The sequence below is a fragment of the Tachypleus tridentatus genome, chromosome 12 (genome assembly GCF_004210375.1).
Source record: "Tachypleus tridentatus isolate NWPU-2018 chromosome 12, ASM421037v1, whole genome shotgun sequence".
Classification (NCBI taxonomy): Eukaryota; Metazoa; Arthropoda; class Merostomata; order Xiphosura; family Limulidae; genus Tachypleus; species Tachypleus tridentatus.
The window spans coordinates 120,634,401-120,662,035 of NC_134836.1; the positions used below are offsets into that span (position 1 = coordinate 120,634,401).

At 29.9% G+C, this 27,635-nt stretch overlaps 1 protein-coding gene across 1 annotated transcript; it reads left to right on the top strand.

The window, feature by feature from the left end:
* The first annotated feature begins 181 nt into the window (after positions 1-181).
* Positions 182-27,635, top strand: LOC143234525 (ribosome biogenesis protein WDR12 homolog). The gene is given in 14 exon segments (XM_076471944.1): positions 182-305; positions 5,006-5,091; positions 7,778-7,884; positions 9,865-9,971; positions 10,887-11,002; positions 12,486-12,635; positions 12,637-12,641; positions 14,839-14,884; positions 15,725-15,813; positions 16,371-16,511; positions 19,204-19,309; positions 22,359-22,491; positions 23,258-23,381; positions 27,471-27,635. Coding segments are annotated over 14 exon segments (1,308 nt in total). The 5' UTR covers positions 182-237; the 3' UTR covers positions 27,501-27,635.

A 27,635-nucleotide genomic window follows, 5' to 3' on the forward strand; every position in this document is an offset into this window, starting at 1 on the left:
CGTTGTTCTCTCCTTATAAATAAAAATGTTAATACCCATACATGCCGTTCTGCGATACATTTTTATTTCAAGTCGGTTTCTCGTCATCAAGAATTACTTCACCACGGCTAGCGTAGATAGAGAAATTCAAAAACAAACAAACAATCTTTTGTGTTATTGAAAAACAGTTGATGTTTTTTATTTTATTTTTATTTGCAAGAACAATGTATTTTCCACAGAGGTGTCGTTTAAGTCATAATGGCAGCGTCCATAAGCATGAGTTCGTTTCCAGAATGTCAAGTTAAGTTTTATACCAAGCAAGTAAAGTGAGTAAATGAAAAGGTTTGACATAAAATTTACTAAAACAGTAAAAACGTTTAGAGGTTTATCTTAATTTGGTAGGAAGTGAGTAGTTTATAGAGTAAACGTTAACATTTGATGATTTTTTGACAGAGCAAGTGAATATGATTCCACGATTACAAAATTGAGCTGGGGATGACGAGAAACCCGCTTGAAGTAAAAACATATTCTCGACACGGTTGATGTGGGTATTAAAATTTTAATTAAAATAAAGTACAGAACAACGTTTGGAACTTCTTATGTCGTCTTCAGGTTAAAAAAGATGAACAAAAGATATAACAGCATAGCTATTATACAAACAATAATTTGATTACATGAATACTAATATATAATATTTATTAATTTTGTATTAATGTTCTGGCATTAGACAATCACAAATACCATAAGTCTAATAGGTAAGGCCTTATTTTTATCATTTGGTTATGTATCTTGGCCTGAAATTCAGACTTTAAATTCTCTGTTATAATTTTTTATCACTAACCTTTATCCATAGCCAAAACTATTATACCGTATGAGTTGGTTTGTATCAAATTGTGATGGATTGTTTTAGTGTCAAAAACATTTGCAAGAAAAGATATATTTAGCTGGGGCTTCTTTCGGTATCATCTATTAATGTAAGAACACATTACCATTTTCTATCAGCAGGATATGTAAAAAGAAACAACCTCAAAAAAGTATTTTTTATTATTTAAATATTTATCAAGCTTTTCCTTTAAGCCTGTTGAGATGAGTCTACCTCTTAGCCATGAGTCAAAGGCTATGTTATCACTTACGTTGACTTGCATTCATAATTTAATTGAATGACTCTTTTATGAATGTATGTTTATAAATTTGGTATCAAATTGTAGATTATTTTAAATTTTAGTATTGCATATTAGGTAATTTATTAAATTCAAAAAAATATTAAAAAACATCTAAATATCGATTTTTATATGTCGTGCTATGTTCAATGCAGAACTAGTTCAAATTAGATGTTTGTAATGTTAAAATATCAAATACATAGTTTCTTATATAAATTATTAAATCAAAATTATTGATATTGGTAAGCTAGTATATGAAATAATAATCACCTTTCTTTACTGTTTGCTGAGATACTGTTCGTGTACTGAATCAAATATAGTGGACTTGCTAATTTTTTTTTCTCCATTTTTGGAAATGCTCCCTTATGTACATTTACTTCTGTCTATGACACATGAATAACTAGCCAGAAGCTCAGAATGTTCCCTGGTGGCTTTTTGAGCCATTTTTTAAGTATTATGACATCATCTCCTTTTTAAACAAGATTTCAAGAAAGTCTGTTTGTAATTTCATATTTCTTTTAGACTCAAATACAGCTTAGCTACTAAGCTTAAAAAATTATAGTGGAATTCTATGGTATCGATATAGTTATGTATGTTGTCTTTTTTTGGTAATTTCAAATGTGTATCTAAAACAAAAATATTTTGTTTCACATCCTCCATGTGCAAGATTTTAAAAGGCTTAACAACTTACAGAAAGCAGTAAATGAGTGAAAAGGTCATAATAACTAGGATATATAATTACTTGCTTTACTTGTTTCTTAACTGTTCTATGTTTTCAGAAAAATAAGTTTAAAATGTATTTGTAATTAATAATAATAATGTACATACATATATAATGTATTATAACTAAAATATGACTTTTTTTTTTTTTTACAAAACACTAGCATGTTAAAATGCAACCATGACAAGTTACTTTGTAAAGATCCATTTTTGTATATTCTTGGATACAATAACATGAGTGCACATGTACCTTGTAATTATAACATAAGTTATGGCTGAAAGGTCAGAATAATAAAAATAATAAATAGATATAAATGTTTAATGTTATGACATTCAAGTTATTTGCATGAAACATTTGTTTTTTTTAGGTATGATTTGTAGTCATTTTAGAAACAAAAAAGCATAATTTATGTCTTGCCTAATTTTTTATGGTGGCTCTGAGATTGGTCAAATCTGTTGAGCACGTACAGAGATTCTGATTCAACAGGGAAAATGACAAATAAAATATAAAGTTTTTTCTGAAAAAAACATTTGATAATTGGGGATAGTAAAGATTTTACATGAGAAATTTGAAACTTTTTGATACAGGAAAGTATTTTTAATCTTAAAATGAAAATTACTTTGCATGTTTGATAGTCAACATTCTGAAAGAACAATTGTTATGAAAAAAAACTTAATACTTAAATCAAAAACCTTATACTTTGTGTGAGAAAGCTGTCTAATTTTACCAATAACCTGCAAAATTTTGTAAATATCTGTTTACATTATTCATACTGTTAATTACTCAAATGGATACTTTCATGGTTATGAGCTAGATGGATTCCATCCAATCCACAGTGAAAGGGTTAACTCTCTTAACTTTACTGCTTCTATCACACCAGAAAACAACCCATTACAAAGGTCAGATATCCTGTTAGAAAATAAACTGAATGTTATTCCTATCTCTCCAAAATTTATATTTGCACCCTAGTCCTGCCATTACAACCATTAAGTACAAAAATTTGTGATAGATCAATACTTTCCAGCTCCCTTAACAGTTTGAACCACCTGATTTACATTCCCTGTATCCCTATTTCATTTTGTTTTAAGATAAAATAATTTCAGAGATCTTTAGCTGTCTTTTTATGACAATCTTTCCATTGCAAGTATTACATTGGTAGCCCTCCTATGAACAGTGTCTAACAATTTAGTCAGAGTTCTATTAAAAAAATAAATTTTGTTCTCTGGCTATTTTTTTAACATAATGTGAAAGCTGAATTTCCTAAAACAAACTATTTGTTTAAGATAATTTTTCATGTCTGTTTTTATAAACTGATTAGTGTAATATATCTTTTTCATTCTCCAGGTGTCACTTATTTTACTTAAACACTTAAGTATAGTTTTAAACATACATATATTTGGCCATTTTTAAAGTAAAATATCCTTCATAACACCTTTTCACATACACTTTTGTTGTTGGCTACATTGTACCAGAAATGAAGTGCTTACAGCAGTCCATAGAGAAATAGACATTTCATGAGAAACCATATGACCTTCATGATGTTGCTAAATTACCTTTATATATATATCACTTTTTCAATTACATTAACCTTCCTAGTTTTCCTTTGAAGAAGAAAGGTCCACCTTTTGAAGTGTTCAGGTTATTGGGTTTCTATTAATTTTTATCAAAGCTTCTTGAATCTTTGTACTTTTATAACATCATGAACAACAATTAAAGGTTTCTCCTATATTAAGGAGCCTAAATCTAAACTCTATACTCCAAATGTGGCCAAACCAGAAATGTATGAAATGAAATCATAACCTCATTAGACTTGTTTCCAGTAGTTCTGTGGATACAGCCTAAACACCCATTTGTCCTACCGCTTGCGACAACACACTGCTTGGATGGCTTAAGAAACTGATCAACTATTTCACCAAGGCCACTTTCCTTCATAACCCTGTTAAGTTTTTTCAATTACAGTTATACTTCAAAATATTATAACCCACGTGCATAACCTTGTGTTTATTATAATTAAAATCCATCTGCCATTTATTCCTCCAACTCACCAGATAATCTGATTCCTCTAATATTTATGAATTTTGTATTAAACAAAAACCTATATAATTTATAGAGTTGACCAGAGCATCAACAATTTAAATATAACTGAAATAGATCACACAAAAAACACTTGAAGACCTGACAAAGAACCACATGTTTTACATAAAGAATACATTTTGACTAAGGTTACTTAAACTTGGTGAAGCTTTTGTTTCAGAAGGCTTACTTTAGGGTTATCTTAGATACAAGTTCTTATCTGACCAACACATTTGCAGCTTAATGTCTTTGATAACTATTACAAACTTTATGACAGTAATGTTGTCTGTTTGCATCTGTCAGTATGGTTCTCTTATGACAGGCAAAATATTAACATGTCAGAAAAATGCAAAGATGAACTTCTGAAATGACAGAATTATTAAGTGATTCACATAAAACCTGTGATGTCTGTCTCATGGCATCACTTGTCAAAGTAGCTTTATAATATACTCCTAGTATAACTAAATAGATGTGATAATAGAAATATAAACAATTGTGTATACTGACATGGAAAACTAGTACATATTGATAAATATATATTTTTTATTGTTATAACATACATTAATGTTTCTTGTCGTTCCTCACTCCATAAATCAGTGCAACCACAGCTTACATTACTTTTAGTCCTTGCAAACAGTTGTCTGTCAGAAAATGTTAACATTGTTAATTTGTGAACTTTAAATTAGGCCTACTGAAAAAGGTGAGAATCATTGAAAACATCCCACTCAATCAATAATGTTAAGGTTTTTGTGCTAAGCTAGCTCGCTACATGTAAAGTATAGGTTGGTTAATTCTTGACTGAGTCATCTCCCAGTATTTTGTAAGAGAATCTGCAAATGTGTGATTAGAAGCTGTTAAAATTTCAGACATTACTGAAACTGATAATGGTTGTTAGTCTCTTCCCCACTGTATCATCTAAAATAACTAAGTAAATCTTTGTTATTTGAAAAATATAATTTGTTAAAGTATTTTATACCAATGTTTAAAAGCCTGAAAGAAAATTTGTCTCAAAGTATTATTAATATTAGATTAATTTGTTGTTACTAAGATGCATGTTTGTTTTTTCTTTCAGATATTCATTACCTGATAGTGTATTTTCAGTTCCTGGAAATGCTACTTCATCAGAACTCAATGATTTAATTAATACACTCTTAAAAGGTAAGTGTGAATTTAAAGTTTAAATAACCTTAGTCAAAATGTATTCTTTATGTAAAACATGTGGTTCTCTGTCAGGTTTTCAAGTGTTTTTTGTGTGATCTGTTTCAGTTATATTTAAATTGTTGGTGCTCTGGTTGACCCAAGCTCCACACCCATTTGCTTTGTGGGTAAATTCTTTGTTGAGGTGTGTTTCACACCTTTACATTTATGTGTTCAGCTCTTTCTCTGTTTTCTCTCTGGACTACTGAAATGACAGTTGAAAAGAAATGTAACAGAGGATAGTCTTAAAGACCTAGTCTTATTTTCTCACGAGTTTATGTCATGTCTGTTTGAGAGTTTTAACTGTCCCTCGTGCTTTGGTTTTTAATGTTTTAAGTTTGTGGTACGTTTCTTCATTCCTTTACACACATTTCTTGTCATATGTGGTTTTCAGGTTTTGATTGGTTTTCTGATGCAATTTTTTCTCATCTTAACCAATGATATTAGGTACAGCTTTGATAATGAAATTTAAAATGTGTGTTCATTTGGTATGTAGGTTTTTTTATGCTAAGTATTTTTTCATAATTCTTTGAACCATTATATTAGGCTATGGAACTTTACATGATCCAATATTGTCTAGACTCTAGAGATTCCCTGTTGTTTCTCTTTTTTTATTTATAATTATATCCTGTGATGTGAAGTGTGAAAAACAAAGAATAGTTCATTTTTTTATACACCTGTTCATCATTAAAAGCTTTGTAAGTACTTTCTGATACCTGTATATATGAAGAGAATTTTTAAAAGTGGTATAAATGAAATAATTCTAGGTATTTAATCATGTGTAACTGAAATAAATGTTTTTTATGACTGTTTAGATAGGGAGTTTCTTGATTAAACATAGTCTGTGATGCAAATTCTGTGGTATAAGGTGTACTTATAAAACTCTTGTAGCTTCAATCAGAATGAACTTTTAAAATCAGTTTTATAGCAAGTTAGCTTATCTGTCGCTCATAATCAGTTACATGAATCTTTGAGTTAGTGATCCATCTTAAAACTTGTACCAGTATCAAATTAATAACAATCTCATCTTTTCATAAAATATAACTTTGTGATCCATCATATTTTCTCATGGTTAAACTTACCACTGGGCATTGGATAGGATAGTTAGCCAACATATTACATAATTGAAGTTATTTCTTGTGTGTGATAAATATATACGAATAGATTGTACATGTGTGATCGTATGTTGTTATGTTAGTCATGTCATGTAACTCAAAGTTTTTTTAGAATGGCAAACATTTCTGTATTACTTGTACTATTTAAATTTTAATGTTGATTCTTGTCATTTGACTTTCTTACAAAAACTTTAACAGCAAAACTCCTTCTGTATATTATTATTTCACCACTGCTGCATAGTTAATGTTATCCTGTCCAAACTGACTACAGATGATTTAATATCTTGACCACTGCTGCATAGCTGTCGTTATCCTGTCCAAACTGACCACAGATGATTTAATATCTTGACCACTGCTGCATAGCTGTTGTTATCCTGTCCAAACTGACTACAGATGACTTAATATCTTCACCACTGCTGCATAGTTAATGTTATCCTGTCCAAACTGACCACAGATGATTTAATATCTTGACCACTGCTGCATAGCTGTTGTTATCCTGTCCAAACTGACTACAGATGATTTAATATCACGACCACTGCTGCATAGTTAATGTTATCCTGTCCAAACTGACCACAGATGATTTAATATCTTGACCACTGCTGCATAGCTGACGTTATCCTGTCCAAACTGACTACAGATGATTTAATATTATGACCACTGCTGCATAGTTAATGTTACCCTGTCCAAACTGACCACAGATGATTTAATATCTTCACCACTGCTGCATAGTTAATGTTATCCTGTCCAAACTGACCACAGATGATTTAATATCTTCACCACTGCTGCATAGTTAATGTTACCCTGTCCAAACTGACCACAGATGATTTAATATCTTGACCACAGCTGCATAGTTAATGTTATCCTGTCCAAACTGACTACAGATGATTTAATATCATGACCACTACTGCATAGTTAATGTTATCCTGTCCAAATTGATCACAGATGATTTAATATCATGACCACTGCTGCATAGTTAATGTTATCCTGTCCAAACTGACCACAGGTGATTTAATATCTTGACCACTGCTGCATAGTTAATGTTATCCTGTCCAAACTGACTACAGATGATTTAATATCTTGACCACTACTGCATAGTTAAAGTTATCCTGTCCAAACTGACCACAGATGATTTAATATCTTGACCACTGCTGCATAGTTAATGTTATCCTGTCCAAACTGACAACAGATGATTTAATATCATGACCACTACTGCATAGTTAATGTTATCCTGTCCAAATTGATCACAGATGATTTAATATCATGACCACTGCTGCATAGTTAATGTTATCCTGTCCAAACTGACCACAGGTGATTTAATATCATGACCACTACTGCATAGTTAATGTTATCCTGTCCAAACTGACCACAGATGATTTATCTTGACTGCTGCTGCATATTTAATATCATCGTTAGAAGTTCAAATGTTTTGTATGTAAGTGGAAATACCTTTATGAGTACTTGTGTCATGATGTTTTTATATATTCTAATGTGATTCAAGACAATTCTTAATAATTCATTTTCTGGTACTTCAGACTGGAGTGAAGAAGACTGGAAGACCATAGAATTTGACTTCATTGTTGGAGGGGAACTGTTAAGATTACCTCTGCAGGAACTTTTGGATAAAAAAGAAATTTCTAATGTAATTAATATTTTTTGTATCGTATTTTCACCTATTAAAATACAAAAAAAAACACCAAAAAATACCACTCTATTAAAATTTTAAATTAGGGCTATTTTTTTCTGTGAGAAAATATATTTTTATAAATAAGTAATATTTTTCTCTTCAACGTTTAAATTGTTCTTCTAACTGTCTAAGTCTTGATAATTTGTGGGGTGTGTTTTTCAGGTGCAGTTCATGATCTTTCAGAATCCCTATAAGATTGGGTGTATGATAATTCCAGCATTCTGAATAGTGTCAAATAAGAAAATGATTTGATTAATTACCCACAAGTGTACTGGATAATTTAACAGATATTTGTACAGTTATTTTGAAATGTATAATACCTCATTGTTTTTGTACAGTATTCAGTTGCAGTGTTACAAACAACTATTAAAGGTTAATATGAGGGTTACTTCACTCTCTTTGTGGTAAAGATACTTGTGTACTTGAACATGTACCATAGTAATAATAGAACTTTTAAACCAGCATGGAGTAGTTTTATCTATTTTTTTTTCTTAAGTGTATTTACACACCAGAGCTGAGTGATTAACTGATAAGACCAATTACCATTGAGAATTTATTAATGTCACATAAAATATTGATAATCGAAAATTATGATTTAATCAGTTACTATCACAAGAATAATCAAAATGAGTGCATCTTATTTTCATGAGTATTGTATAGGTTACTTTTGTTTTGTGTACAGTCGATGAATTATTATTAGGAATTCTGGGGTTTCAGATTAATATTATTATTTAAGATTAGTTCCTTAAGAGATTGTTTCTTTTCTTTTTTTGTCTTTCATCTAATTTATCTACACTTAGAACATCTTTGTGTCTTTTGAAAGCAAGAAAAGTTGTACCTTTTTTATTCCATGGTAAAGACTGATTTACTGCAAAGACAAACATGTTTAGTTACTTTAATACAAACCTTTCCATGAGGTAGGTACAAGAAAGAATAAAGTTTGATTTTAAGAAATTTTCTGGAAAGTCAAGATTGGTTCCAGACTGTCTGTAAAGTCACAAGTTGGTTCCAGACTGTCTGTAAAGTCATAAATTGGTTCCAGATTCTTTGTGAGGTCACAAGTTAGTTCCACACTCTCTGTAAGGTCATAAGCTTATTACAGGCTTTCTGTAAAGTCACAAGCTGGTTATAGACTCTGTGAAGTCACAAGTTGGTTACAGACTTCCTGTAAGGTCACAAGTTGGTTACAGACTCTCTAAAACCACAAATTGGTTTTATACTCTCTGTAAAGTCACAAGTTAGCTCCACACTCTCTGTAAAGTCACAAGTTGGCTCCAGACTTCCTGTAAGGTCACAAGTTGGTTTCAGACTTCCTGTAAGGTCACAAGTTAGCTCCACACTTTCTGCAAAGTTATAAGTTGAGTTTTATACTCTGTAAAGTCCCAGGTTGGCTCCAGACTCTCTGTAAGGTCACAAGTTAGCTCCAGACTCTCTGTAAGGTCACAAGTTAGCTCCATACTCTCTGTAAATTTACAAGTTGTCTACACGCTCTCTGTAAAGTTACAAATTGATTCTAGACTTTCTATAAATCCAGAAGTGGGATACAGGGAGAAATTTTTGTTTTTTACCTATATTTGTTTGTTTCTGGTAATAAACTTGTAATAGTTCAACTAAGTGTTCTGTGTTTCAAAGTGTAGTTACACTGACATTGTTTTATCATGAGTTGTATCTGGAAAGTTTTATAACTTGTGTTTCACAAGAATTAATTATCCAAGAGTCTCATTTTAAACTTAAATGGTTTTTAATCTTGAATCATTTATGCATTGTGACCCAGGTTTGCCCATGAACTCTAACTTTAAAAGATAAATATATATACGTGGCTGTTACAATAATTATACATCAGAGAAGTGATGTAACTGAGAACTTTATAAAGTAAAATGCAAATCTGCATTGTGCATTACTTCAGTTTGATCTTAAGTTATCTTACTCTTGAAGGAAACCGTTGTAGAAATAGAATATTTTGAACGCTACTCGGCGCCTACACCTCAAGATAGCCTTGTTCACGATGACTGGGTTAGTGGGGTACAAGCCTGTAAAGACTGGTGAGTTATCAAAATGTTTCACTTTGAATGTGATTTACGTTGCAGTTAGTAAAAATAACAAAATAAGGGTTGTGGCATCTGTACATATCACTTGTATGATACACAGATAATTTTAATTACAAATGTTGTGAGATACAAAATAGGGTTACTGAGCCCCAGAAGCTAAATGGTTAAGCTTTGAGATGCCATGACCAGTTCATTTTTACCATTCAGTCTTTATATATTGCTGTTGTAACTAATAAAACATTTTATACAGTAATCCAATATTTAATTTTTTAAATATTATTATTCAAGCAAGATTTTCAGATATTTTGTTTCAGGGCAGTACAACATTGCCCATCACCCACCACCTCTTCTTGGTGGAATATTTTTTATATTTGCTCTCAGCTCTTTATTCATTACAACATAACCTAGAAAGTTTTTCTTTTGTTCTTGTTTTATGTTATTTATCAATATTACTCTATGTTTATTATAACACTTCTTTGATGCATTCTTTTTCAATTGATTTTTCTACCTTTGATTTAATAATATAGTTTACTCACATTTTATTGTATTAAAATTTAAAAATCAGTTAGTCTCTGAAATGCTGTGAGTATTATGAGTTACTGAATGTTTTGTGTTAAATAAAATGAAAAATTGAATTGTGTGAAATCTTAGAAATATGATTTTCTCAAATAGGCTTTGAATGAATTGAATGTTTTATAAATACAGTTAGAGCATGGTAAAAATCCAAAAATTATTAAAATGTAGTGATGAGAAATTAGTCAAGGTTTTGTTCAAATGACCAGTTTTACACTATATATTCTTTGAACATAGGTGTGCAATAGTTGTTAAACTCAGTTGTATGTCAGTTGGTGTATCAATCGTTAAGAATGTCCGTGACTAAATATCAGAACTGTGATTTTCTATCTGCAGGATATTGACAGGATGCTATGACAACACGATTCAGTTATGGACCATCAAAGGGAAACATCTGTTAACCATTCCTGGACACATTGCTCCTGTAAGAGCTGTGGCCTGGATAGAAGTTGGTGAGGGTTTTATCTGTTCCGTGAGAGTGGATACAGTTTGAAAAAGAAAGCCTTTGTTTTTATGTACCTGAATAAACTACTACCATATTACCACCCTCTGGCATTTTCATAATGCATTACTACCATATTGCACTCCCTAGTATTTTTATAATACATTACTACCATATTACCCCCTGATATTTTATAATACATTACTACCATATTGTACTCTCTAGTATTTTTATAATACATTACTACTGTATTGCCCCAAGTATTTTTATAGTACATCACTACCATATTGCCCATAATTACCCCCATTATTTTTATAAATCTTGTGACAACAGTATATAATTCTCTACTGTAATCCACTTTTATTACCATAATTTTGATTTAAAAAACAGAAAAATAAATACACACTTATTAGTATTGAAATCAACAAATCACACGTGAAAAATTAACTCCCCCCTTTTGCAGTTTGCAATGCCCTCAGGTAGAGTCTTGATACAGGTAGTAGTTTGAAAAATGTATAATGTTTGTTTTTTAGGCCATTATCTCAGTAAGAACAATAATCTGGATGAAAGTAACTCAGAACATTCTTTTTTTTCTGTACAAGTGTAAAGTGATAATTACCTGTGTAAAATTGTAATTCCTGGAAATGAGGGAAAGTTAGGGTTGATGTTTGTAATAAATATTTCTTTGTAACCTTGAACAAATATATTTGGTAAAAGCTACAATCTGAAGAGAGATTAATGTGTCGTTATGGATAAGAACCTTTTGTGTATGACATCAGAGGTTATTCACAGACAAATCTCTACAACAAGATATTAAGTGAACAGTATTTGGTAAGACTTATCTTAGGTGCTTCTGATTCTAAAAGATCTAAATAAAAGCTAATAATTTGATTAGAAACATCTATGGGCTGCATCTGCCTTAGAACATTTTAGCTGCTGACTCAGTTCTAATGATCTGCACTAGATACAGATCATGTAAATATCCAGTTAAGTACAGATTTCTGTATCATAACTTGTATTTTTTAAACAAAAGTGACTAAATATTTGTTTTTAGGTACAACCTTATAGAATAAGATATGACTTAATGCTTAACAGATGAGACATTTCTTTTACATTTATGAACTTATTTTCCGTGTTCAGAGCTCTGTTGCTTGGAATGAAATGGAGAAATGTTTTATTATATAAATTATTTAATTATCGATGTGTAGATCTCATTACGTATTCATTTTTTGTGTTAATAATGAGACAGTTAAACAAGTGAAAAAATATTTCTCTTAAAGGCAGGTAACGTATATTTATTTACATTATCTTTTTGTAATACTGCACAATAAACGTACTGAAAGACCTCAATACTATGGTAACTAAATTTATTGTGTCCATTAGAATTTTAGTTTTTTGGTAGAAGTGAGGAAGAAATTTCCCATCAGCGAATGTGTATTTCTTTAATGATACAGCTTTCTGTTTATAAGGTACACAATCAACTAATCTTTCAGGTGATCCAATAAGCACCTTTGTTAGTACATCACATGATGAAACAGCTGTCATCTGGCAGTGGAATCAACAAACAAATGCCATAGAATGTGTCAACGTATGTCGAGGCCATGCAAGAAGTGTTGACTGTGTGGGGGGTGGACCCCTCACAAAGAAGAGTAAGTTGCATTAAAGTTATTCACTGAGTTAATCATTTCATTGGAGAAAGCGTAATAGATAGATGGGTGAGTCCAATATACTCACATGTATTTTAAGCTTGAGTACAAGTGAAAAAAGAGTAATGTAACATATGGAACATTTATCTTAGTTAATGTTCACTTTATGCCATCTTGGTTAACATTTGTTCCATGCCTTCTCATTTAACATCCATCTTGGTTAACATTTGTTCCATGTCTTCTCATTTAACATCTATCTTGGTTAACATTTGTTCCATGCATTCTCATTTAACATCCATCTTGGTTAACATTTGTCCCATGCCATCTCATTTAACATCCATCTTGGTTAACATTTGTTCCATGCCTTCTCATTTAACATCTATCTTGGTTAACATTTGTCCCATGCCTTCTCATTTAACATCCATCTTGGTTAACATTTGTCCCATGCCATCTCATTTAACATCCATCTTGGTTAACATTTGTTCCATGCCTTCTCATTTAACATCTATCTTGGTTAACATTTGTTCCATGCCTTCTCATTTAACATCTGTCTTGGTTAACATTTGTTCCATGCCTTCTCATTTAACATCCATCTTGGTTAACATTTGTTCCATGTCTTCTCATTTAACATCTATCTTGGTTAACATTTGTTCCATGCCATCTCATTTAACATCCATCTTGGTTAACATTTGTCCCATGCCATCTCATTTAACATCCATCTTGGTTAACATTTGTTCCATGCCTTCTCATTTAACATCCATCTTGGTTAACATTTGTCCCATGCCATTCTCATTTAACATCCATCTTGGTTAACATTTGTTCCATGCCATCTCATTTAACATCTGTCTTGGTTAACATTTGTTCCATGCCATATCATTTAACATCCGTCTTGGTTAACATTTGTCCCATGCCATCTCATTTAACATCTGTCTTGGTTAACATTTGTTCCATGCCATATCATTTAACATCCGTCTTGGTTAACATTTGTCCTATGCCATATCATTTAACATCCATCTTGGTTAACATTTGTCCCATGCCATTTCATTTAACATCCATCTTGGTTAACATTTGTTCCATGCCATATCATTTAACATCCGTCTTGGTTAACATTTGTCGTATGCCATATCATTTAACATCCATCTTGGTTAACATTTGTTCCATGTCTTCTCATTTAACATCCATCTTGGTTAACATTTGTTCCATGCCATATCATTTAACATCCATCTTGGTTAACACTTGTTCCATGCCTTCTCATTTAACATCCATCTTGGTTAACATTTGTCCCATGCTATTTCATTTAACATCCATCTTGGTTAACATTTGTCCCATGCCATCTCATTTAACATTTGTCTTGGTCAACATTTGTCCCATGCCATCTCATTTAACATTTGTCTTGGTCAACATTTGTCCCACGCCATCTCATTTAACATTTGTCTTGTGCCATATCAGTTAAAGTGTATGTACATCTTTCAATTAGAGGAAGAACCCACATAAATCTTGGCAACTGTTTTACCATCACAGTTATTTTATTATCATTTTAAAATTTTGAAGACTGACTTTTATTGAAAAAGTTACAAAACTGGTCACATTTGGAAGATGAAGTTACAGAGAGTAATAAAACTTGATTTTAGTTTATAGTAGTGCCTCGTGGTTCAGTTAGTTAGTTAATGAAATAGTGAAAGGCTATATGCAGTTGATGACCTATTAGCTTAGGGCAGTGGCAGTTGTTTTGACCTGAGGTGGCTCGTGACTGCATGTCTGATGGTTCACTGGCTGAGAATCTCTGGTAGAGTTAAGATTATTATGAAAGCTGGAATTGAATTTAACATCTATAGAAATTTATTTTTATTTGATCCTATATTTGTAATCACTGATAAAGAGAATGTATTTTATATTTTTATTAATTGGAATTTTATAAAATGTTCCAGAAATATACGGTAATAAAAAATGTTTATCTTACTGCGTAACTCAATAAAACAGCTTGTACAGGTAAGTGTTACTGTAATTGTTAGGGTTATCAAAGTTATTTAAGTCTAGTAATGAACAAGATTGTTGGTGAACTAAACTTATAGTTGTTCATTAGTAGTTTACGTTGTAGTACAGTAATGCACATAACAGGTATGGAAGGTTTATTGTAGTCATTAAACTGTGGCATTCTGAAGTATTAATGTCCTTATTTTAACAATATTTTTTTTTCTAGTTTGCTACAGGTTCTTATGACCACATGTTGAAGGTTTGGTGTGTAGGTAAGGGAGCTTTGTCTTAACAAAAAAATAAACGTTACTTCAGCAATTATTCCATAATGGATAAAAATGTAACTTCTAACATAATTAAGAGATACATAATGTTAAACATTTTGGTTATAACTGTTTAAAATGAGAGTGAACTTTTCTAAAACTAAGCAGGAGTAACATCAAAACTGAAAAACTGATTGTTTTTTCCTTCATTTCTGTCAGGTTTTAGTTACTGGTATCTGTGAAAGAATGACTATATTAAAACAGGATTAATTTTCATCATTTGTTAAGACATTAGGACTCAAAACTATGAGCTTTTTACATTGTTATAGTTAGATAAGTATTAGGGTTAGCTACAGCTTTCATTTTATTTATCTAGTAATTAATGGATATAGATTTTATTAGTGTTACCTTGGTTGTTTTCCAACAGCTTAATTTTCTTTTTTTTTTTTTTTTTGCAACATCAATAATCTATTTTTATTTTATTGTTTGACCCTCATCTGCAATTTTTATTTGATTCTTTAACCTCAATGTTAAAACCGTTAGTAAATTTTAACTCTCTTAACTTCAAACAATTGTTTGGTGGTTATCATTTTATTATTTGAGTGCAAATTATTTTCAGTTTTACATGGTGTTGTACATTTTTTTAAATTCTGTTATAAATCTAAACATCATTTTACATAGTTTTTAGAAAGAATTACATATTAAACAGTTTTGGTTAGTAAAATTTTGATACAAGTTCTGTTACATTTTTTGCCACCAGTAAGAGGCATTGAGATTTGCTAACTTTTTTAATTTTAATTTTTTTTTTGATTAAGTAGCAATTTTTTAACTTAAATATTTATTTTTCAGGAGACCAAGAAGATGGTGACCTTGAAGCCAATGAAGGAGAGGGGAGTCGGAAACGCTTGAAAAATGACGCCGGGAAAAACAAAAATAGAGTAAGTCACAGTGTTTATATAGTGATCACAATTGTATCATTGTTTAATTATGCTGTAACTGTGAAACTATAAACTCGCATGTCAAGATTGTAGTTAAATCAGCTCAGGGGTATGAAAGTTTGAAATGTACTTTACTGTTTGTTTGGTCTATTGAGCAGAGTCAAAATAATAAGCAGTCTACTTATGAGGTATTACATGCACACTGTAGTTATGGAATGTTATTCTTCCTAAATTTTTATATCACTTATTGCATGGTAGTTTACAAACTTGCTTCATTAAAATGTGGGACTTGGTTCAACATGGTGCTGAGAGCCCATTACTTAGCTATGCTCTAAAATCATAAAACAAAGTAGCTATGAAAATTTTGTCATTCCATTCAAACTACAGAGATACTTTTTCTCCTTTTGGATCAAGGATTTCTTTTCTTTAAGACAAATGGATCGAGGGTTTCTATGCTTTAAGACAAACTTATTTAGAGTTTTGGTAGAAAAAAGTAAAATTTCTTTCTTTTAATCAACTATAAAAATATCTGACTTTCCAATACTTTTATTTTTAAGACACCTATCATGACATTAGCAGGCCATAATGAAGGAATAACTGGACTAGAATGGACGAGCCTAGAGGAAGTGTGTACAGCATCCATGGACAATACTATACGACTGTGGGACATTGAGTTGGGAGGTCTGAAATCTCAGTTAGTAAGTACTGAACATGTGATAATTCTTCAAGTTATGTATCTGTTTTGTTGTATTGTTTACTAATATTTATTTTCTATCTACATCTGTTTTGCATTTTGCTTCTTTTATTCTATTTTTTGGTTTACTACCACTTGGACTTTACCCATATTTTATTACAGAAACCTGTGTGTTGCCTATCTAGAAGAGCAGGGTAGTGTTTTATTTCACACATCACTTCATGCTTGCTTCTCAATACTCTTATTGGGTAAACAGTAAGGTTTAAAGCTTATAATGCAAAAATTTGAGGTTTGATTCTAGTAGAGCACGTAGTTGTGAGACTTTATTTTAGACCTGTTAAAATTTTAACACTACATTTAGCCACTTATATACCTTCTCTAGAATCACTATACATTTGTCACATCCATTTATGACAATATTATTTATATAATCCATTTTGATGCAATAAACGTGACAGCTATTGGAACGCTATTTATATAAACCATTTGATACAACATCATGACAGCTATTGGAACACTATTTATATAAATCATTTGATACAACAATCACAACAGCTATTGGAACACTTTATATAAACCATTTGATACAACAATTATGACAACTATTGCAACACTATTTATATAAATCATTTGTTACAACAGATGTTATTACGTGTAAACCTGTACTATGCCCAACATTTCTATGGATAACAATATTTTAACCACACTGTGTCTAACATTTACAGTTGGTAAAAGTCATTCACACCGTAACAGTTGTTCTAACAAATAGCTTTTAAAATGTTATGTTCTAGCTGATTTGATGAATTCTGTCATTAGCAATGGATAGGAGGGGACATACTACAGTTGAAATACTATTATTATTATTATTCTTGAAAAATTATAAGTGACTGAATAAAAACTTTAATGTTGAAAAAAATGTAACAGACCTAATTATAATCGTGCTTTGCCATTTCAGAAAGGTTTTCACACATGACAATTGTGGTTTTGGTTTACATGGCAGCCTAATTGTATAGTTTTGTGTTCAAATAAACATAAACTAGATTCCTTGTCTTGAGAGAAACGTTTTGTCTTTGTGGACATTTAATACTTTATTTCCAGCTGTGTTTGAGTAAGTTACCTAACTTTATTATTCATCTTTTATGGAAAAAAAAACAGCTGTTCAACTTTTGTTTGTTCTTTAGCTGGTTTCACATGAGACTTGTTTATATTTATCACTACTTGACTGCAGTTACATTTTTGTTTAAGTTCTGTTTTTGTTTCAGATGTTTTTCTGAGCTGCTTCATCTCTCCCATTTCTACAGTTTTCATATTTTTGCTGCTTTGTCTTGCTTTTTAGACACCTATACAACTTCTACATTTTGGTATTCTTACTTGTGGTATTTACACGTCATTTGGTGGCTACTCAAATTAATATTAACCTTTATATATATATTAGGGACATAAAAGTCTAACTACTTATTGTTTATTAGGGTTCATCTCTGATCAGTTATGTTTTGTTTGTGCAGAGAATATCTGAATATAACAATGATCTAACAGATAACATCAGGATATAACAGAATGATCTAAAACATAGAGTAGGAGTTGATTGAGAGGCAGTGAGAATTATGTGATTTTTGCATTAGAACTTTCATTGGTTATATATTGAAATCCAAAATTTATTTTTCAAGATTTGATCAAAAGTAATATTTATATTTTTTTTAAAGATAAATCCACATAACTGTTCTTTCCAGCAAAACCATTAGTGCATTTTATTCAACATCAGGCTAATAAAAACTAACTTTCACATTCCAGTTTTTAAGGTGATTTTTTTTCAAAATGGAGAAAGTTTGAAAGAAGCATTGCTATATCAGTAAGCAGTAGCTAATTCTGACCATAGAATATTTACAGCTTATTTATACTTTAATACCTTCTTAAAACATGCAAAATACATAAATAAATAAATAAATTAGAGAAACACAATGTCCAGCATTTAGGAACTTGAGCCCCTAGTCAACCCAATATGGAATGAAAACAAAGCTTTTCTTCTGGATATTGTAGGATTCTTCATACTTGCTTAACATCAAAGTTATCAGGTTTCTTTAACTGTTTATATTGTAGTACTGATATTTTCCATATGGCAGCAGAGAATACTGTTATAGTTTTTATACAAAAATACTTACCCACATCTAGCATCAAGTTTGAATGTTGAGATTAAATTTTGGAAAAAAAAGTTGATTTTTCATGAAACTAAATTTTCTTTCCACAAAAATTAATAACAGAAATAATTTTGCTTACGTCTGGCTTATTTTTCAGATGAATCGTTCATTGAACGATTTTTTTCACAATTGAAATGGACTCTTTATATAGAGAAATTGCCAGCTGAAGTAGAATGCTTTTTATATCAAATAACGAATTTTGAACAGTAGTAAAAGATTTTGTAATAATTTCAAATAAGAGATTGTTTGATTTTATTTTCTGTATTAGAAATTTTAAGATAAAAGCAAGATTGTAATTTACATTCTGGCTGAGGAAGCAGTCAACCCTGTAAATATGCTGATTAGAAATTCATCTAATTGGTTATGTACTTCTTATGGACTTTGATTAACAGTTCATCTAATTGGTTATGTACTTATGGACTTTGATTAACAGTTCGTCTAATTGGTTATGTACTTATGGACTTTGATTAACAGTTCGTCTAATTGGTTATTTACTTGTAGACAGGTTCAAAGGCATTTCTAGATATATCTTTCTCCAGATTGAATAGAAGCCTATTATCTGCATCTACAGATAGGCATATTAGATTGTGGGATCCACGTTCAAAAGGTTCGTATTATATGAATATGATTGACATTTATAAGTATTAAAATGTAATTGATGGAATGATTTTTGATAGTTTATTAACCCTTTTGCAATGGGCTTGATACAATATACACGAGTTCATCTGCATGTTTGCACATGTTAAGTATTTGCACTATAACTTTTGATACAGCACATGTATCTTCATAAAATTTGTTAGACTTTTAGTAAAGATTACAATTATTTTGTATGCAAAAAAATTTGATTTTTTAATGAAATATTTTTACTGAAATTTTTTTAGTGAAAATATCGAATCTGTTTCTTTCCTCATTTGAGTGCAAAGTTATAATTATAATTAAAAAACTATTCATTGTCCCAAAAATCTCAAATGTTATTTCCATCATCTCTAAAACCTCCTAAATACATTTTGAATATTTGTCTTTAGAAAGACTTTCATTTTGTGTTATTTTTTTTATACTGTAACCTGTATGTGGGGTCTGTCAGTTAATTAACCTTGTAACCATCATAAAAAAGTTAGGAAACAAATAAATTATACTTTTTTTCTTCCTAGAATAACTGTGTATTATAACATAAAAATACAAATGTTTAGTCTAAGTAGCTTAAGTCTCGTTATATTTTATTATATTGACCTTCAAGTCATGTCTACCTAACATTACATAACTTGTATTTACGTGGTGCATGTGCAGTCATGTTATATATCCAGTGTTATAAGACTAACCTTTAGTTTTCACTGTCTTGGCTGTGCTTTAGTGGACTAGTATTTTGTAATATATGGTTACATTTCAATTGTTATATGTTATATACATTATTACTATTTAGAAATAAATTATTAAACCTATTTTTCTTAAAATATAGAACAATAATTCAAAATACGAAGCAAACAATTATGTGTTCTCACTACAACCTTTGAACTTGGTTGTTGCTAAGCTTTTAAAATTTTGCACATGGAGGATGTTAAACAAAACATTTTTTAGGTTTTATATCTACTGTTGAATAACCAAAAACATCATAAATAACTACACTATTACAATATAATTCTGCTGTAATTTATTAAGTTTAGTAACTAACATGTACTTAGATTTTATAAAATATGAAACTTTGAACAGACTAAAGACCTCATTGAGATCTAGGATCAAAAGAATGTGGTAGCCTTTTCATAGATTAAAGTGGTGGGAAAATCACTCTGGGGACATTCTAAGCTGTTGATTGGTTCTTCACATGTCATGTATTGAAGTAAGTATATATAAAGGACCATTTAAAAAAGTGGAAAGACTTGAATGAGGCAACCATGTTTGATTCAGTACACAAGTCATATCTCAGCAAAATAAAAAGATATAGGTTCTTATTTTATATTCTAGCTCAATAATATAATATTATTAATAATATTATGAACTCAAATTATTGAGTTCATAATTTGTGCAAACTATAGACTTAATAGTTTGACATCATAAACATCTAATTTTAAACAGTGCTACATCAACATACAACATAACTCACTAAAATCTATATTTATTTTAATATTTACGTTTAAATAAAGAAATTACCTGATATATAATATTAAAGTTTGAATTATAATTTCATTCCAAACTTAGATATTAATTTGTGAAATAATGGTTCAATAAAATTTTGAATGCAAGTCAACAAATGTGATGACATGGCCTTTGACACATGACCTGTTGCAAAAGAGTTAAAGTGACATTTTGTTTCAATTTTTGTTTTTTCCTAGAGAGATAAGGTATACATTTTATATTTGCAGTTATTTATGTTTCTTTATTCTTAAGTACTTAGCTCACATAATCTGCTTGTCGTAGCACAGACCAGAACTGTGTAGTGTTAAATTGTATTAGGACAGTTTTCACCAGGATTCTTCTCTCTTTGTTTTTGTACTGTGTAGTGTTAAATTGTATTAGGACAGTATTCATCATATGTGTCTGATTATAATGTTGGGCAAATAAATGTTCCTTATAAGGACTATTCTTGTGTAACTAACAAAATCCCAACTGTTAACACAACAATCAATATAAAGTTTGAATGTAATTTGAGTAGATAGAAAAACTTCAGTATAAATGTAAAATGTTTGGACTAGTATTATCATCAGATAACCTCATCATTGGACTTGCTAAAACTTCAAACGTTTGTAATAAAGTTTCTTTCATGTCCTGCTCAAATTGTCTCAACTTTATTTTCTAAAAAGTGAATTCCTCATCCTCAAACGATCAATATGCTATTCAGAGCAGGTAAATTTTTAACTTTATTGATTGGTTTGAAAAACTTATGAGACTGTTATTGTATCTGAGGTAATCGACTTTTGTTTTCATAAAAGGCATAATGATAATCTGTATAATGCATGAATTATTATAATTTTTTCTCATAAGAGACACAACACTACAAAAATATTGGTCTATTCCTTCTCTGAGATATTGTTTGTTTATATCATAGATTTTCAGTGGAATTAAGTTTTATAATTTTCAAACTTGTTCAGTGCATTAGAGAGTAAGGATTTATCTTTAAAATGACAAAAAAGTGTTCGAACAAAATTTAATGTTTCAGATTTATCTTATTGTGACTGCATATTTCAATTTTACATGAATTTTCTTTAACCAGTGATTATCAAACTGAATTTCATGCAATTAAAGTAACCTAAATTAAAGTGACACATGTTTTTACAACTTCTAAAATTGAAGGTTTTTCATAGAAAAAAAATAAAGTTCTTGTTTTTTTAGTAATGTATCACAAAATAAAAACTGATCCACAGTTTTAATAAATAGTTTAAAGATGGGATTCTTTCAGATTGTATAAATCGTTTTGACAGTCATTATTCCAGATGATGTTTTTGTGTTTTTAAAGGATAAATTTTATTAACTTGTATGACTTGTACACTTCTATTTGTAGAATATTTTGAAGTACAGACATTTTCTGTGCTATTAAACTGTTAAAAAAGTGGTTTAAATCAAAAGTATTAAATAATCTTTTTTAATCATTCTCATTGTAGTAACTATAGTTTAAGAAGTTAACATTGTTAATTGAAAATTATTATTTTTAATTATCCTCATAGAGGGCACTGTAGTCAAATGTGTCTTTAGCTCCCATGTTGGTTGGGTGACTGCACTTGATTGGTCACCAGTCAACCAATACCATTTTATCTCGGGATCACATGATATGCTTTTGAAATTGTGGGATATAAGAAGGTAAGCTCTTTGAGGTCATTTTAACATTTTCATGGTACAATATTTTTTCTGTGCACTGATCAAACATTTCTATAAGTTAAATCCAAAATTTTGCATAATGCTAGGTATAAACAACAAAATAAATAATAAAATCCAAGAAACTCAACATAAAACAACAAAAAGAAGATATGTGCATCAAACGTTTACAAAAGTGACCCAAAAAAAAGATATATACTAGAAAATGTTACCCATAGAAATATTTTGGTACTATGAAGTTCAAAATACAGTTGTTCTAGCAGGGCTTCTGTATATTTCTGTCAGTATATAAGAAGTATTTTATTTATGTTTCAAACACTTTATTTAATAAAATTAATTTTAGACTATAGTGAATGATTTCTCTCTAGGTTCTTTTGAGCTCACCAAGATATTCATTTTTATCTGAAGTTGGCCTTTATATAAAGTGCAGAACATAAGTATCTTGTGTTAAAATCAAACTTTGTATGAGGTTTGGGAAATAAGTATCTTGTGTTATAATTGACCTTTGTATAAAGTGTAGGACAAGTATCTTATATTAAGATCAGAAGTCTTCCAAACAAGAAGTACAGATTCCAGTTAAAATAAGTTTAAGTAGATTGAACAATTAACAGCTTGAAAACTAATTGTCTAACCTTCACTGCTATCTGAATAGCTCATTTGAAACTGTATGGAAATATTTGGTACAAAGTGGTTATTTGTTTCTAACTACATATATATTTTATAATTAACTTGTTTGTCCTTTTCTTTTCAGTCCCAAAGCTCCTCTGTATGACATGACAGGGCATGAAGATAAAATCATGTGTGTTGATTGGTCAGTTCCTAGTCTCATGATCAGTGGAGGTGCAGATAGCCATATAAAAATATTCAAAAGTGAAGTAAGAATACTTACTTTTTGTTTTTTATTGCATATGGAAAGTAATATTATTAAATTACTTCATTATTTTTATTTCAAAGTAATGGAGTAGTTTTAAACTGCAGTATAAATGATAGGCCTAGTGATTAGTATAAAACACTGTGAATCCAGTTTGTGGTTCTTGTCATATTACTACTTTGTTTGTTGGCCAGAATGAGTTTAACAACAGACTGCTTCCGATGAGAGGCAGACACTTCAATTCTTATTTTCTGTGATAAACACGAGTCATTGTGTCTGCCTCTACTTGGTTTTGAGAGAAAAGATAAAAATAACATACACAGCTTATTTAATGTAACAGGAGATAGGAACACATGCATCTCCAATTTGATAAAACATGGTTGTCCATTTAGAAAAACAAATTTACAAGGAATGTCATAAAATAATATGTTTATTCCAAGTTATTTTGCTTTTACAGCAATGTTTAATCAGTTAACTATCTTTCAAGATTATATTGCCTCAATCTGAAGTAAGACAGTTCTCTTGTATGATTGAATATCCTCAGCTCCCTGCTAAAGTAAAAAAAAAATTAAACTTGTATAAAATGAATAGAAATACTTATGAATAATTAGGTTTAAAAAGTACTTCACTGATTTTTGAAAGTTGGACCTTATGCAAGAAAAAATAATTCTTTTAAGAGTTTGTTTCATTTCAGAAATTTCAAATTTATCCTTGAAGGAGTAAAGTCTACATTCCAAAAGTACTTGAATAATCAGATTCCTTGTTTTGCAAATTACCTTCATTTATGATTACACATTTTTTCCTAGTGTCATGAATGAGTACTATGTAACTAAATATGTCAGTGACAATGAAAGTCCAGTATCTAGTAAGTATTAGGTACTTTTTGAACATATTATACAGTAAAACCTGTCTAAGGCGAAATCGCATGAGACTAAGTAAAATTTCCGGGTTAATCAGGTGAACATGCATTTCCTTAATTATATTTAATTTTTGATGGAACGTTATACTTGCTTTACTCAAGGGAAGTAAGACGTTTGTGAATAACATTATTATACTGTTTATGTTATATTTATTAGAATAAGAACAAAAATAGACATTCAAAATATACATAAGTACACAAAATCTTAAATTTATTTTAAGAAAGTGTCCAATTTCAGCTGTTTCGTGTTTTTAATTGGCTTTCTCACATGGTTAAAAGATAACACCAGTTCTACAGCTTTTTCTTGAAGTTCACTTTCCCCCTTCATTTTTGCATAAAATTTGATAGTGTTAAGATAACTTAACACTTGCGATGAAGTAGGAATTTCTATTTCTTCACTATCTTTTCCATTTTGTTCATCTTCTGAATCTCTCACATTGTTATCTTCTGATTCTATTACAGATTTTAGATCAGTTTGATCAGTTTCTGTCAAAACATTCTTGTCAACGTTCACAGAATCATCTGCATCAATCTTCTCAATCAGAGTTTGGATTTCACTAGAATCATCATAACAAACAACTTCTCCACAGTCTCCGTCATTATCAAGAATAAATCCACAGTTTTGAAAGCACTTTATTACACATTTGACTGAATGACTTAAAAATGCAATTGCATCTAACATGCCAATTTTCATGGTTATTTCAGATGCTTTCTTACAGTTGTCCATGTTTACAATAATATACTGAAGCATCAGTTTTCTGTATTTCAATTTTATACACTGTATAATTCCATTATCTAGTGGCTGTAGAACTGATGTTGTACATGGAGGTAGAAAGGCTAAACGTACATTTGAATGTTAAACTTTTAGGTGACAAGTTACATTATCTGGGAAAAGTAGAATATTCCTATTTTCTTCCATTCTTTTGTTTAATTTGTTCAAAAATTCCTGAAATATAACACTTGTCATCCATGCTTTATTATTCGCTTTCCATTCCACAGGAAGTTGATTCTTAAATTTATGAAACAGCGTGATTTTCACTTTTACCCATTACCCATGGTGAATTTTACCTAAATTTTGAAATTAAGGAACATAAGAATTTACTTTTTTCATGAGAATTATTTGAAGAGTAGAATTTTGCACTTAGAAGACAAATATATTTCTACAAATCATGAATCTAATTTAACTGTAAAAATAATGAATAGAATATTTAACCAATACTTACCGTAACAAAATGTGAGAATTTATTAATGTTTAAACAAATTATCGATTAAACAAGAATTTATAAGTATTTAAAGAAATTATAAATTAAGTAAGAAATTAATATTTATTCAAAAACATTTTTCCTGCCTTACTCAGGTTCTAATCCTACTTGTTGATATGTGTGGTAGGTGAAAGATAGTTTTCTGTCTGCGTTAAGCAGATTCTGACAGAAGAGAAATCTTTCCAGCTTATACAGATTTCTGCCTTATGCAGTTTTCTGGCTTAGACAGGTTTTACTGAATATAATGTGTACATATATTTAATGGACAAGTTATCATATGTATATCTGTGTAAATAATAACCAATTCCTACAATTTATTATCTTAGTGTATTCATTAAATAAGTGTTAAAATATTGTACACTTTTTTATACTGACATATCTTTTTGTGTCCTTTCAGCTAGGATTAATTTTATAAGTATTAATTTTCGTTTTTGGCTTACTGTGTCAATTTAGGCCTAACATTAAAATCTCTCTAAGAATAAAAGTATCAGTGGAATTGTAGCCAAACAGTTTAGAAATATCAAGAATAACCAACTAATGATTTCATAAAATCTAAACCTTAAACTGTGTCTAAACATGACAGAATATTAGTGGAATTGTAGCCAAACAGTTTAGAAACATCAAGAATAACCAACTAATGATTTCATAAAATCTAAACCTTAAAGTGTGTCTAAACATGACAGGATATTAGTGGAATTGTATCCAAACAGTTTAAAAACATCAAGAATAACCAACTAATGATTTCATAAAATCTAAACCTTAAACTGTGTCTAAACATGACAGAATATTAGTGGAATTGTAGCCAAACAGTTTAGAAACATCAAGAATAACCAACTAATGATTTCATAAAATCTAAACCTTAAACTGTGTCTAAACATGACAGAATATTAGTGGAATTGTAGCCAAACAGTTTAAAAACATCAAGAATAACCAACTAATGATTTCATAAAATCTAAACCTTAAACTGTGTCTAAACATGACAGAATATTAGTGGAATTGTAGCCAAACAGTTTAGAAACATCAAGAATAACCAACTAATGATTTCATAAAATCTAAACCTTAAACTGTGTCTAAACATGACAGAATATTAGTGGAATTGTATCCAAACAGTTTAAAAACATCAAGAATAACCAACTAATGATTTCATAAAATCTAAACCTTAAACTGTGTCTAAACATGACAGAATATTAGTGGAATTGTAGCCAAACAGTTTAGAAACATCAAGAATAACCAACTAATGATTTCATAAAATCTAAACCTTAAACTGTGTCTAAACATGACAGAATATTAGTGGAATTGTATCCAAACAGTTTAAAAACATCAAGAATAACCAACTAATGATTTCATAAAATCTAAACCTTAAACTGTGTCTAAACATGACAGAATATTAGTGGAATTGTAGCCAAACAGTTTAGAAACATCAAGAATAACCAACTGGTGATGTTTAGTTTCAAGTCTCATAACTAGTATATGTATGATGAATAATATTATATATACAATAGTATAACTTTTTTTAAATTATCATTATATGTACATATTCTGTAGTAATTATTTGCAGAAAATTAATTGCAACTACCAGAACATATTTATTAATTATTGTTTTAATTGATTCCAGTATTAGCTAGTGTTAATGTAAACATATTTGTTGAAAAGCTATTAATAATTAAGAAGTTCAGTTATAAGCAAAACATTTACTGTTATGTATCAACCTACATCAACAAATCTGTCACAATTATTGAGAAAGTTTGTGCTGCATAGCTTAGAAAACATTAGTCAGTATGTAACAATTGATATATATATATATATAATAAAATGTTGGATAGGTGCAGTGATTAATTATAGACAGCTTAATTTGGAGGTAGATAATTTGTATTCAAATATAAAATTATTTAGCTTTTAAACTTTTCCACAGGTGGTGACAGAAGATGAACCTATGGAATAAGTTCAACATATGATACCCAGCTTCTATGAATCCATAAGTATTTATTAGAACATAAACCACTGTTTCTTATGTACAAGGTTCAAAAAGAAATATATAAATGTAAAAATATTGAGATAAAATTATATCAAAGCTGTT